This window comes from Channa argus, chromosome 14 (genome assembly GCF_033026475.1).
Source record: "Channa argus isolate prfri chromosome 14, Channa argus male v1.0, whole genome shotgun sequence".
Taxonomy (NCBI): domain Eukaryota; kingdom Metazoa; phylum Chordata; class Actinopteri; order Anabantiformes; family Channidae; genus Channa; species Channa argus.
In genome coordinates this window covers 17,599,209-17,613,305 of record NC_090210.1, presented here as the reverse complement: position 1 = coordinate 17,613,305, position 14,097 = coordinate 17,599,209, and the positions used below count along the sequence as shown (strand labels likewise).

Here is a 14,097-nt window from a genome sequence, read left to right as displayed (position 1 = left end):
TTCCTTTAATAACAAGCTGGAGTCTGGATTACACCTTGTCCAGCATAGACTAACCCAAACACATGGAAGGACTGGAGTGGTGAAGACATTGACGCACAAGCATGTGCAGTATGAGGAGGCTCATAACTGTTAAGATCCTTTACTACTGGAAACTGACTCTCAAAATCAGCAGATTATTTTTTTTGGGGGGGGGGGCTAAGTTATATAAGGTTGTTCAAAGACATAAAAAAATGAAGCTCATTTGTACATAGGAAAAGAGATTTCAAAGATGTTGCTAAAGCTTTTATTGCCAAAGATTTTCCCTGAAGTTGTATGAAAGTAGGTTGTATTTTAAGTATTTGGTACTCGAGTCTAAAATCTGAAGCTGCCTTAATTTACTGAATTATAAATGGGGAGTGAGGAATCTATAGACTTGTCAATTTTACCTCTGGTTAGACATGTGCCCTGGATGGCATTTAATTTTAGAAGCATGTAAACTACTTTTAAACTATAAATTACCAGGGCTTTTGGAAGAGACCAGTGTCTTGCAGCAAGCACACAGTTTGTAAATATCATCAAATGTGACAAATGAATGACGAGGTTGAATTTTTCTGTGGAAACTTTTTGTGCACTTGTTTTAATTGACAAGCAGAGAGGGTAGTTATGAGAATGTAGCAGAACTGTTTCTGAGGGACATTCCTCGTCCTGGATTAATTTAACATTTACTGTTATGTAGATTTTTCTCTGCTAGAGACACTTTTGTTGCTGTCATCTATTGTTTCCATTTGAGAAATCCCTAAATGCAGTGGGTCATGGAATAAAAGATCATTACAGCATTGAGTTTTGTTTGTGTGCTTATTACATGCAACTGAAGAAAATGACACTTATTAAGGATACTTGGTACATTAATTGACACCATGGAGAATAGAGTTTTTGATTTACATTCACCTAAAAGAAAGTGAGAATTACAGCCTTTTAGGACAAAAGCTGCAGCTGTATATAAAAATGACTTAACAATGTCTCTTTCATTATAAAGTTCATTCAACACATTTGTTAGACCTTGGCATTGCACGTAGTCTATTTTGGTGAGAATATAATATTTGTTTGTTTACAAGAACACAACACCTTTAATTTCTAAAGTCTAGATATAAGTCTAGACTTCTATTTAGAGCAAGAGCTGTGGAGTTTGTGCACCATGACTTATTGTCTACACATACAGCGCTGTGCAAAGGTTTTAGACCGTAAAAGTAAAGTATTTTTAAGTTATTGCTGTGACTGTTTTTTTGTTTTTCTTAATATAAAGTTCCTTAAACCCGGGAAACAATTCAATATGATGTAACCATCCTTTGATTTAAAAGTAGATTAGTTATAATCTTATTCCCTTTTCACCCAGTTTCAGTGATTCCTTGGATTTAGGCTCCAACTCCCTTCCATCTTAAGTTATCCCAGGCTTTTTCCATGATCTTGATCAGGGCACTGTAGCATTATTTAACCGCTCAGTAAATTCAAATGTAAATCCAAATCATCTGCAAAAATGTTTCTTGGAAAGAACCATGTAATGCGGTATTTAAAGGCAAAACACAGAGATTAGTTGGTCTATGTTTGTAAGTGCTAAGATGACAGACTTTTGATGACAGGTGTGCTAGATATGAAAAATTAATTCTGCCCAATTGCAGAACTATGTTCCCAGAGTCACTGTAGCATAAATGGAGAAACTTCTTTCATGTAAATTCATCTTTTGATGTGAGGTGGGTTTAAAAACTCAACCCGCGGAGTTTAACTAAACAAAAGGATCTAAACTTTGGCTCGATTTTCCTGTATTTAATAAACTACATTTCTAGGAAACTAGGAAATAATTTATTCTAATAATAAATTAGTAAAAAAACTGCAAATGTGTAAAATGAGTTGTTTATACACGTGGTGCTGAATATATTAAGAGTACTTATTCTGTGCAAACTGATCAGATACATAAATTATCCAGAGTAAACAGAAACTCACTCCCTCTGCATCGAGTGAGGGTCAAAGTGATAAGAGACTCTGCCAAACTGCTGTTCATCTCTGCAGATCCTGAGCAGCAGACATCCTTTTCCCAGCTAGAGAGCAACGACGAAAAGACTGAGGCTGTTTTAATCTTTTGATCCAATTCAACCGTATCTTTCCCCAAACCTGCAAAATTCTTTGATATTGCAAAAAAAACAAACATTTAAAATAGTGTTTATTTTATGTATTCCTCAAAAGAGGCAATTGAAAACAACTTGGTGACAACAAACTATACAGGTGATTGAATAATCTCCTCCTGTAAACACACTGTGCTACTGAATCGGCGAGGGTGCACGCAATCGGACAACTAAGCTGCTCTCGTCACCTCTTCAACTAAGTTAGTTTACCTTTTTTCTTTACGCAGAGCAACAAGCATTAAAAATGAGTAATCAGAAATCTGTATATACTGTAGTGACAACAGGGCCCTGGTGTTTAATCAAACACCCTCAGGTCAGAAATGGGACTTTCAAAACAAAAGCAGGATGAATATAAGACTAATTATCATGTCATAACTCTTATGTGCATACATTAACATATATACAGATATGATATATTAGCCCATGAATTAAAAAAAAATTGTGCAAATGCCTCAAACAAGCTAATCAAACCAAACACTGGTAACACAACCCGTCACTCGTTCCTCAGCTCACACATTAAACTGCAGCAAAGCATTAATTTGAGAACAGTACCCACGTTTTTCAAGCATCTTTTATACGTGACACATTGTGCTGTATCTCCCACTATTAATGCCGTAAGGCCAAAACCAACTTAAGACAATATAAATAAGGACTACAGCATGTTAAACCAATGCTGCATCTGCACTATAGATTATACACTGGTTTTCTATGAAGGGTAAAATGAAAATGTTGGCACAAAAACAACATACCAAAAGTGAAATGTTTCTGTTAAAAATAAAACAGCTTTGGCTCAGTCAACAACCATCATAGCACCACTTTTTTTTTTTTTTTTTAAAGGGTATGAAACTCTTGAGCAAATGCCGCTGTCACTGTTCTGACACTAATGTAACGCAGGAGTAAAGATACCTGAAGCAATCACACATTCACAACTGCTTCAGACAGCAAGTGGGCTGCTATGGTCAGGAGTGACAGTACACAGGTGTTGAATTTCACTCTAAAGTTGTAAATGCATGTTGTGTTCACATCACATAATCGCAAATATTCTGAGGCCTCTTTAGGCCCAGCCACACCAGAAAGTCAAATATTAGCTTTTTGAGTCTTGGAGACACAACGGACTAGCCAGCAATGGTCAGTCACAACTGATCTTCAGCCCTATGGTTTTTTTTTTAGTTGAACAATGCTGTTTACTATGGTCTCAGGATTAGTTAATTTAAAATATATCTTCTGTCTTGTGGTTTGTTACATTGATCGTGTCTCATTGTTGCAGGGCTGCAGCTAAGAGTTTGAATCAATAAATGTGAACTGATTGCAGATTATCAGTTAATGATTTTGTCCCTAAAGTGTTGGGAAATGATGTCAAAAATGGTCAATCTATGTTCTTTAAGCTCAACATGACGTATTGTCTGAACAGCCGAAACCACAGATATTCAGTTTTCTTTCTAAGATGCATATGTGCTTCAAATCAATCAAAAATCAAAACCAATTTTTTTTGTTTTTTAGCAATTTTGCTTTGAAATTTTTAATTATACAATTGATGCCAATTCATTTTCCTTTAACTACTTGTTCTACATAGTTCTACATACCTGTACACAAATCATTCCTATTTTATTGGTCCATCAGAGGATGTTTAATGAAAGTAGACAGAGCAAGCGGAGTATGTATTGAAAGCTTGAAGTTCACCAAAATGGATTTATCCCGTCTACAATTTAAGTGCTCACAGTGATTCCATGAAATAACTTTTTTCCACTGATGGGACCAGATCTCTGAAACTAGTAAGAGCCATTGCTGAATGTGATGGCATTATTTCATGATCAGTTTGAGCAGCTTTTGGATGTAGCCTTTCATTCCCTTTATAGGTGGCAAAGACGTTTTCCCTTTTGCACCAAATGCAAACAATTGTCTGTAGCTCAAATGTCCATTAACTGAGACACAATGAAGAAAAACAAAACATGAAGCAAAATGGAAAACCCTGTACTAGAAGTCCTTTCAGTTAGATTTGTCTTCCTCATTATCTTTCTCAGCCAGGGGCGTTTCCTGAGGTGAGTGCTGGGGCCGGTCTTCGCTCTGATTGGTGGCCTCTGTAGTGTGCGGTTCTGGTTTAGCCGAGGGCCCCTGTGTCTGTGGCGCTGCAGTTTGTGTACAGTTGATTGGTTCAAGGACTATGGGAGGCTGCAGGGGACAAAAAAAAACAAAGTCTAAATGAAATTATCAAAATGTACAAGACTGAAAACTAAACATAATGATAACAGATATAGGAGAGCTTAAGATAAAGAGGCCCCCATTAAAGATACAGTCAGTCTTCTGTCTACATTAGATTTTAATTCAAATAATTGGAGGACATTTCTGTGCTTATTGTTGTCAGAGGTATGTTGACAAGTCCCAGATTTGCAGAAAGGAAATGAAAGCAAAGAAAACCCACAAGGCCCCTTAAACACAAGCTAAACACATGCTAATCTACATTCACTGGCAACTTCAGTAGGTACACTTGTACAATCTAATGCAATGAATCCTGCCATGAATCCTGCTTTTAAAATGTTATGATTTCTCAGTTTTTAAGTTTCAAGAAAGTTTTCAGAAAGAGGATTTCTACCTACTGGAGTGCGTTATATTAACAGGTGGTTTCAAAGTTTTTGCCATCCTATTTAAAATGACAGTTACAGTTTAAAAACCTAAGAATTATTACCTTGTAAAGGTTAAGTTTTTTGCTTTAGATTGTATAAGTGTACCTAAAAAGTGGCCGGTAAGTGTACAGCACTACTAACGTTGTAGTTCAACTGCTTTGCTACATGATCACTAATCTATCACAGCCAAGTGTAAAAGAGATGGTCTACTCTTCAGGGGAAAAACAACAACAAAAATAAACCTGAAGTGGGATCAGGATGTTTTAATGGTGGAGTGTAGAGTAGCAAGTGCAGATAGAATACCTGCAGTGACATTCACAGACAGCTGAGCCCCCAGCAGCAGACTAGAGCACAGCCACAGTAAAATTAAGGGCAGGGAGAGGCAATGGGAGGGAAGGGGAGGGACAGTAAAACAGAAAGAGGCAGTTGGAACGAATGGAATTATTAAAAGGGGTTACTCAACTTGAAATTCTACTTTATTCTGCATGTTATTTAACTCTAGATTTTTTTTTTTGTTTTCTTTTGTCGTCTGTTTTTGTTAGTCTTTTTTTGTTCTTCCGCAGTAGGCAGTCATATCAAACTGGTATTCACCACAAATCCACTTCCAGTCCAGAACTGGTGTAGCTCCCCACGACACAGCGCTACAAAGAGGCTGGTGAGCAGAGTGCAAGGCACCAGGTAGAGCAAGGCCGGCTGACCCTTCTGCATCACGGCCAGGGCCACGAAGGTGATCAGCAGGCCGATACCATAGGCTGATCAGAGAGAAAAAAAAGGGGAGAAAAGCCTTTTTCAAGTCCAGGATTTGTTTTTTCTCTGTAATAACTACTGCCATATATACAGTTTCTAAATTTAACTCAGTTTTCCTGTAATTTCAAGTGGATTTTATATTTTTATTTACGTTACAATAATGCTGCAACAACATTTAACCTCAAACACCCCTTTCGATGTACATACCAATTGTACATGCCACAAAGTAGATCCTGGATGTTTGTGTTAAAATGTCAAACCTGTGACAGTATGCCACCAGCAGACCTGAAAGGACAAGGGACAAAGTAGGGCATTTTAACAAAGGCGTGTCTTTCAGTGTACTTATAATATCTGATGTGGCAGTAATGTCCAGGTAACAGTTGACGGGAATTAAATCTCTTGTTGTGCATTAATATTGCAGGTATTAAGAGTGCGTGCTGAGTAGTTCTAAATTTACATAGGTGCTTATACCATCAAAGCTTTATTCTCCATAAAAAGACTAAATAGGGTAAGCGATGACACATTTCATTACCTGGTACTAAGACATCACCAAAGCCCAGGAGGGAGAAGGGCCGGTCACAAAGAGCCAGTGGAGAGGAGTTCAACCTGGGCACTTTGAGCACCATGGGAAGCTGGAGAAAACACAACCTTTAGTGTTTCACTCAAATCCCGCTCCTCTGAGCTGAGAGGGGCATTTGAAGCCAGAAGAACGAAGGCCTCTGTAGCTAGAATAAACCCCACCCAAAAGGGAGTTGTGGAATTCGAAAAACAAGCTCACCTTTTCATGTTTGGAGGAGTCCGAGGGACCAGCCGCTACCTCCACCATGATACTCTCCCCACTCTGTGGGAAAAAACAAAAGCCATAGGAAACGTGACCATGAAAGGGTACCAAGAGATAATAGACACTTGAACAGTGTTTCAAGAAAACAGTGTTTCCAAACCTTTGTAATGAACGGTGTAATAAATACGAAGAAGACATCGTAGACAAAAAGGACAGACAGTAGTAAAGTGCAAGCCTGGAGAGACACAAACATTTATTACTCAGGAAAACACAATTAAAACCTTAAAAAGGATCATTTCTACATAATTGTAGTTTATAAAAATCACTCCACCTTAAATGTGGGCAGCCTGACTGTTTTTAGCATGTAGAGACAGAAGGCTATCCCCAGGGCGTCCTGTAACACCCACGCCCACCTGGAGGACACAGAACAGGAGTGTGAGTCAGCCCACACAATCATCATCATCATCATCATTATACAATGTACCTCCAACATGTTCACACACAGTCAGGAAATGTCAAGTCATCTGACACAACAATCAACACTCACAGCTGAGCGCATTTCTCTTTGTACTCACTGGTCTTCATTGCGAAACACCAACCAGGTGACACTGACTCCGATGCAGACGGCCGACAGCAGCAACATGCGGATCTGTGGCCGTTTGTGCAAGTACGGCAGGTTGTTCTCTGGGATCCTGTGATGACAAGATGGCCCACAATTCAACAGATATAATACCACAATCATTTGCAGCTGCAGTAGAGTTATGAAATCATACTGATGTGAACAGTCTCACCTGCACTTGCAAAAAGGGAGTCTCCTGACAAAAGGCCACAGACAGCTGTAGAGGCCAACTGAGGAGGCTACGCAGAAGATGGCGATGACCCAGATGGCTAAACAGAAAGGAAACCGTGCAGAAGGATGGGAAATTAGACATCCACTCATAATCTGCTAAAGGAAAAACACTTTTGGGTGTTTTGGTGTCCAGTATTTAGTCTGTCAGGTGAACATTAGAGGTGCACCTGATACTGTGTTAAATTCCTCTGGTAGGTGGAGGTGGAACAATGTCCGTGGTTTAGAGCTGTTTTAAGATAAATGACAAAGGCAAAGCTGATCTGCTCTGCTAAGGTCTTGAGTTCCAGTCATAGTCATACTCATGTTTCTGTGGATTATGTTTAGTGTTTATGACAGACATCAACAACAACCGAGGGCGATCTACAGTAACCAAAGCTTAACCCGAAGTTTACTATTCTCCCTTCTTATTCTTCTGTAAAACCACAGTCTGTGTTGTCTGCACCCCTCCATCCAGGATCTCACCTCAAAGAATTTGTTTGGTTTTGTTTAGTTTTTTCCTTTCTGTTCTGTATTTTTTTTTCCTGTTTGAGTGAAGTTGCTCCTGGATGCAGCCATCTTAGTTTTGGCATTTTAAGAACATAAAAAGGTTAAAGGTTCTTGCAGCATTTACGTGTTTTACTCTTTAGCAACTCATACTAGAAGCGAAAGCGTGGTGCCCAGATTTTAACTGTATAGTGACGAAAGACGAGAGAGATGACTGTAACCTGGTTACTGAAGTCCATGTAAATGCTCTCAGTGAAATGTTATCTGAGCCATTTTGTTGTTTTTGTAGCACTCTCCTATTCTTTACACTCGAGATTCACACATTGTGATCTGCAAACAGCATCAAAAGCTTGTATGTGAAACCCTTAAGTTACAGATCTGCTAACGGGACTTGAGATGATGTCTTTACTGTGGCCAGGAAGAACCTTGAGTTCAAATCTACAATGTGCAACATTTTTTACATTTTTTTAATAGAAATATGCTCCAACACTTATCTAAATGTGGAGAATTTTTTAGCTAACTGTGTCAATTATCATCTCACTGCATGTGTTTGCTCAGTCTGTTCTGATGTTGCTTATCACGTGCGTGGTGATGGCATGTTAGGCCTCAAGAACCCGAGTAAACAATGAGTTAAACTGTACACTAGATACTGAATCGAGCACCTTTTTGCTTTAATTGCGGGGTGTTTATCCAATCAGTCAACCAGTCAAAGGAAACCAGGAAATTTAGACATGTAGTGAAAGCACTGAGAAAGCCAGCTAATAGACCTTGGGTTGTGATGTGTCACAAGGAAAACATTGTTGGTCGACTGTGGAAGAGCTTGAATCTCAAGCAAATTACTACTTAGCCTTGCCAGACCATAATTAGTGAGCAAAAAAAGTCAAAGACTGGCTTTGAGAGGCCAACCAGCCCCAGCAAGGCAACAAATATCGATATATCAAAGTGGATCTCAGCAAACAGCTTTTTTCCCCCAAATGTAAAGAGGCATCTTTAGGCAAGAGCAGAAATAATGAGTGAAAAGCTTAACGGTGTGTGAGGCTTCTCTTTCATACCCAGGCTGTCGTAGAAGAAGTAGAGTAGCACCAGCATGCTGCAGCACATGACCACGAACACGCAGATCATGATGGGGGTCACATCCACTGTCTCCTCATCCTGCTTGTCTGCACCGTCATCCCGCTTGTGCTTCATGTAGCGTCTGCAGGGGCACAAACCAAAGTCAGTGTTTGGGACATTGGTTGAATCTTCTCAACCCTAAGATCAAATGATCAGCACATACAGGAAATCATCTGCTTGTAAAAACTGTATTAAGTAAAACAGTCAGACGCACTTGCCCCTCACTTCAAACAATACACACTTATGGTTGGTGAACTGCCACAGTAGCCAGAATAACCATATCACAGTCTGTAGTTACCATTATTTTCCTAGCTGGCTAGAATTGACTTCATTTCTGACTTGAAAACTCACACTCCCATTCCAAAATGGGTTTTTTTGCCTGTGGTCCTGTGCGTCAGAGACCCCATCTGATTGTGCCCTCAGTCACCTTGGCAACTCCGTCAGAAAGGACAAACTCGGATTGGCTTAAGCTGGTGAGTCACTCATGAACTCAAATAAACAACGCTGCCTTTTAGTGGAGTTGCTGGAGTACAATGCTGACTGCTCAGTTTAAGTAGGAGACACACACACACACACACACACACTCTTCAAAGAGAAAAATTGACTAATCATACGCTTGTAGTTCTTTGCCAAGAAGACGATGACTAATTTTTTCTGTAACTGATTTTAAATTTAGCTCTTAGGACTAAAAGCTTGGCATGCAGAGGAACTTTGCAGTAATTTAGTATTCTAAATAATAACATAGTAGTTTATACTATGTTATAGCTGTTTGCTGAAACCTCCATGAATTTCAACAGCAGCTACCATAATGATTAGAAATGATCGTGATTATCAATTATGTATGGTCTCTATAAAAATAAAAACTTTATTGATGTCACCACTTCTGCAATTGGGAAGAATCATACTGTTATTTCTGTGTCGTTCAGACAGAACTGGACATTCAAAATCCCTGAGTTAGGACCAACATCAGCTGACAGCTGCCAACATAATTCCTCCATCATGTCCACTTACTTCGTACTGTCTCTGCTGCCAGCCCAGTAACCTCCTATGGCAACCGTTCCTACTGCCATCAAGAAGATGATCACCATATTGTAGTCTAACACTGGCTCATTGGGTGCATACATGGCAACCAATCTTCCTTTGCCAAAAGTCTGCAAAAATTCCGAGTGAGTTAAGAAAAAAAATGGGCAATGGTTAGTTTTGCATCTTGGTTTGTCTGCTATTTAATAAACCGTGAGGTGTTATATATACCAGTGGCTATAGGTTAACCTCTCACCTTGCTTATGTCCAGCATATCAGAGTAGCCAAGTAGTGCAACAGGAATGTCAATCTCCTCATACTGAGTCTTGTTTCCACCTGGTGGTATCTGTAATAAAAAAAATATTAAACACATGTATTCCTGTTTTACTGAGGTGCCAAAATATATTTGATCTTGATACACAACTATAAGCGACCTCACCAGTCTGTCCTTGCTGACAATGAGAAGGCCTTTGGCACCATTTATCTGGGCCAGTCGGACCTTCTCGTAGAAAGTGCAGTTGCCCCTCATCACCATAGGGATACGATTTGGGAAGCCTCCTTCTGGGACCTCAGATGGCGAGCACAAGACTGATGTTGTCAGGTCGTAGATCTGGAGACGTGACTAAAAGACAAAGACAGAGTGAGGGAATTGTTTCACAGTTTAATGTGAACGTTTAAGATTTAGTTGGAAGTGGCAGCTGTTCATGGGCTGTTCACTGCTAATTCTTTTAAAATAAACTTCTTTAAATCAGTGGATATCAAATGAACGATCCACATCATAAAGTTTCTCTCATTTTTAAAAGGGCTGTTTTAGTCTTTTATTTCCTCTTGGGTGTAGTAATGTAATTCAATATATTCTGAAATTAGTCTTATGCATCTCCAACATTTGCAGTTAGTTCACAATGCAGCTGTCAAAGTCCAAAGAGGTACTTTAGGTGGAGATCAGATTTCATCATCCTGTATGCGGCCTAAAAAAAGATTGTATTGATTAACTGCACATCAGTGCAAACTGGACTTTACCCTCTCCGCCCTCCGTGGCAGTGAAGCCTTTTGAAACCTATTATTATAATGCTCATGGAGTTAACTTGGTTAACACCTCGTTGCTCGCTCGTGACTTACTGCCTTATTGAGGTCCTGAGGTAGATGTGCCCACTGTGGGTTGAAGAATATGCAGTAATCCTTTCCTTTGCTCTTGCCCTTGTCACTGAAATGGGCCATGCCATACTCTCCCACCACCTGCCAATAAAACAGCAATGTTATTTTTATTCCACAAACCCCTAAAATGTTTGAAAGTTTGACCTTTAGATCTATTATTGATCTTTAGCGCTATTAGTTGCATTTTAGTTGATTTCATTAATTTGTTTCAGGATCTAGAACACATACCAAATACAGGGGGTTAATGTGTCAGTTTGGGGATGACAAACCTCAAGTTTCCTAATGCCCAAGAAGAGATGCAACCAGTAATTATCATTAAATATTTTTCTAACATAATTTTAACAATGCTTTATTACTATTATGATTGTCACTGTTGTTATTAGTATTGTAATGTAATACAATAAGTAATACACCATTTAATTCTGCTTTATAGGTATCTTACTAAGCCATTAATAAGAACAGCTTCTGGGTTGCAACCTTGGAAAATCCTTCCTTAACACAACAGTTTTGTCTTTTTAGTGCCTTAACTTTTCTTCTGGAGCTGCAGGAAATTAGATAAAATTCAATTATAAACTGCTTCTTAAAATTTACAACTGTATAGTTGATGGACTTTAGTACTATTTATTAAGCTAGAAAATGAGAAATATTTGGTTTCCCAAGGCATACAAAAGTTTAATACAATTAATTGTAAAAACAAGACCAGGTGAAGCAGCTAAGACGGCGACCTTTAACTGAGGCCAATAATGGCTGATATTTTTTGGTTTTGGCTACAATAAATTCCAAGGACAAACTTGTCACAACATTATATTGACCAGAGAATAGTTTTCAGTGTAAACAAGAAAACGTTCTAGTTTAACTCAGCGAGTCCAACAATAAAGCTTGCATTTTTAAGAAGCAGTTTTTAAGTTGTAGTCCAGATGTCCTCCAGCCCAGAACGTAGATGAAAGATATTCAGTGGAGTCTAATTACATTTGGTTTCAATATTTTGAGGAATATTACAATCAGCTGAGAACTACTTATACCTTCCTTTCTCATATTTTACTGTAGATTCAAGATTCAAACATCTTTATTGATCCCATAGAGAAATTGTGTTGCCTTGTTACAGCTGCTCTACTTGGGAAAAGTAGAAAAGACAATAAACAAGTACAAGTACAAATTACTGATTAACAAGTAAGAAAAAACCCAGCTAGAGGAGTAAACATAAATGAAATAAAAATAATAAATACTATTTCTCCGTATAGACCTGTTAATCCCCCTCTGAGTTGAACAGTTTAATGGCTACTGGGAGAAAAGTTCTCCTGCGGCCTTCGATGGAGCACTTGACTGTGATCAGACTTTGGCTGAAAGTGTTCCTCTGTGCAGCCAGCGTGCAGTGGAGTAGGTGCGAGGGATTGTGCAGGATTCAGAGGAGTTTGGACAACATTCTTCTCTCAGCCACAACATGTAGAGGGTCCAGCTTCTCCCCCAGAACAGAACCAGCCCTCATTATTAGCTTTTCCAGTCCAGGCTTTCAGTACCCTGGGGCTGACTCCATAGGGAGCTGCAGCCTTTGTGAGGTGAAGCCTGCATAGCTCCCTCCTCCCCTGCTCTGCTGAGATGGTCATTGCTGCAGAGACAGAAGTGGTGTTCGAGTCTTACGGGAGCAGGTCCGTGGGCACCTGTGGTGAAGCTCCTTGGGGGGTGGTTATGGGGCACATGAAATCGATTGAAAACAGGTGTTAAAACTATTAGCCCCTTCCACACTCCCCTCTGTCCACTGACTGCTGGTGTTATATCCAGTGGTGCTTTTCAAGCCACTCTAGACTGCTCTGGTATCCTTCTGTTGGACCCTCTGTTCAAGCTTTCCCCTGTAAGCCTCCTTCCCCTCTTTGATCTTTACAAACAGTCATCTCTGGACCTCTCTCACTGCTTCCTTGTCACCTGACCTGAACGCTGCCTTCTTCTCATTCAGTTTCGCTTTAATGTCCTTGGTGACCCTTCGGTTGTTGTTTTGGAAGCAGCGGACAGTTTTTGTTGGTACACAGATGTCCACACAGAAGTTAATCTAATCTGTTATGCAGCCTGTCAATCAATCAATGTCCTCACCATGAGTCTTTTCCAATCCGTGGCCTCAAGACACTGTGCTGAAGCTGTCAATACTGATGCATGTGTCGGGTGTACTGTCCTGCAGCCATGTCTCCTTGAAACACATTAGACTACATTCTCGAGAGATATTTTCCTTCCTCACTAGTGCAGTCAACTCGTGTACCTAGTTCTCCAAAGACCTCACGTTGCCCATAATCAGACATGGGACATGCGGCTTTAAACTTCTCTCCCTTGCTCGCCTGCTTTCTTTCCTACCCCTCCGCTTTTTCCCCTCCTTATTTCGTCCGGGATGTTTAAAGTCCGAACGAAACTTAAATTTGAGGTTTGCTGCAGCCCGATCAGCTGTTCCCGACCGTAAACAAATGAGCCGGCTCCAGCTACACACAGCGGTTGCGCGCTGGTCGCATCTTGAAGCAGAAAAGGTTCCGCGATGATAAAAAAAACACAAACCTAAGATTAAAAACTCCTCCAACCGCATGATCAGAGGGTAAGCTTTACACAGCAATGTGAATACTTTACTGTACTACAATACTACACTGAAAATGAAGAAGGAAGGATGAATTAAAAGAAAAGGAGAGCACCGCAACAGGCTACGGCTCGGCCCGCGCATGCGCATTCAACGAGTAAAGCGAGATGTTGGCTAATAATTCTCGATGCTCACTTTGCTAATCTCCACTGGAATACATTCTGTCATAGAGTCGGTGGTGCTTTCGTTGATGTGGTGACTCTGCAATAATCCTGCTTGGTAAGGGGGAGCGACGTGTGGGTTTATCAGGGCCCACGGGGATCTCCGCAAGCTAACAGTCATAGCATCCGAGCTAAAACCACCGGAACACGGTTGAAATAAACGGCTTGTTTTGACAGCCACGTGCACCTATGAGACAGAGACACAAGTACAAACATTTTTCGACTGTGTATGTTTCTCTCACCTTCTGGATGAGCAAAACGGCCCAAATCAGTGTTACAGGGACTCTCATGATGCTTAGCATGTTGTTGTTTCCCCCATTAACCACCAACCAAGAGCTCGGATCGAGTCCCGCACACAAGCCCCCACCAGCTGTTCCAACGAGCCACGCCTATTTTACT

At 40.1% G+C, this 14,097-nt stretch overlaps 2 protein-coding genes across 7 annotated transcripts in view; one reads left to right on the top strand and one right to left on the bottom strand.

Moving 5' to 3' along the window:
• Positions 1 to 5,425, top strand: part of arhgef18a (rho/rac guanine nucleotide exchange factor (GEF) 18a) — a 20,768-nt gene extending 15,343 nt beyond the window's left edge. For all 4 annotated transcript variants that reach the window (XM_067474348.1, XM_067474346.1, XM_067474347.1 and 1 more), the window contains one exon: positions 5,320 to 5,425. In XM_067474348.1, coding sequence (XP_067330449.1) covers positions 5,320 to 5,343 — 24 coding nt within the window. In that variant the 3' untranslated portion in view covers positions 5,344 to 5,425. The remainder of the gene's footprint in view (positions 1 to 5,319) is intronic.
• On the bottom strand, positions 370 to 14,097 carry sppl2 (signal peptide peptidase-like 2). Of its 3 annotated transcripts, XM_067474352.1 has the most exons (16): positions 13,941 to 14,097; positions 10,891 to 11,007; positions 10,211 to 10,393; positions 10,028 to 10,117; positions 9,763 to 9,902; positions 8,691 to 8,833; positions 7,097 to 7,193; positions 6,881 to 6,997; positions 6,637 to 6,718; positions 6,466 to 6,540; positions 6,303 to 6,365; positions 6,057 to 6,156; positions 5,732 to 5,809; positions 5,369 to 5,529; positions 5,081 to 5,121; positions 4,182 to 4,325 (listed from the first exon to the last, which is right to left on the bottom strand). In XM_067474352.1, exons 1-16 carry the CDS (start codon positions 13,998 to 14,000, stop codon positions 4,316 to 4,318), a joined length of 1,557 nt encoding a protein of 518 aa, XP_067330453.1. In that variant the 5' UTR covers positions 14,001 to 14,097; the 3' UTR covers positions 4,182 to 4,315. The 3 variants fall into 3 exon arrangements, 2 of the variants coding, with proteins under 2 accessions (XP_067330452.1, XP_067330453.1); XM_067474351.1 differs by lacking the exon at positions 5,081 to 5,121 and having other exon boundaries at positions 370 to 4,325; XR_010910593.1 differs by lacking the exon at positions 5,081 to 5,121 and having other exon boundaries at positions 4,185 to 4,325; positions 5,241 to 5,529.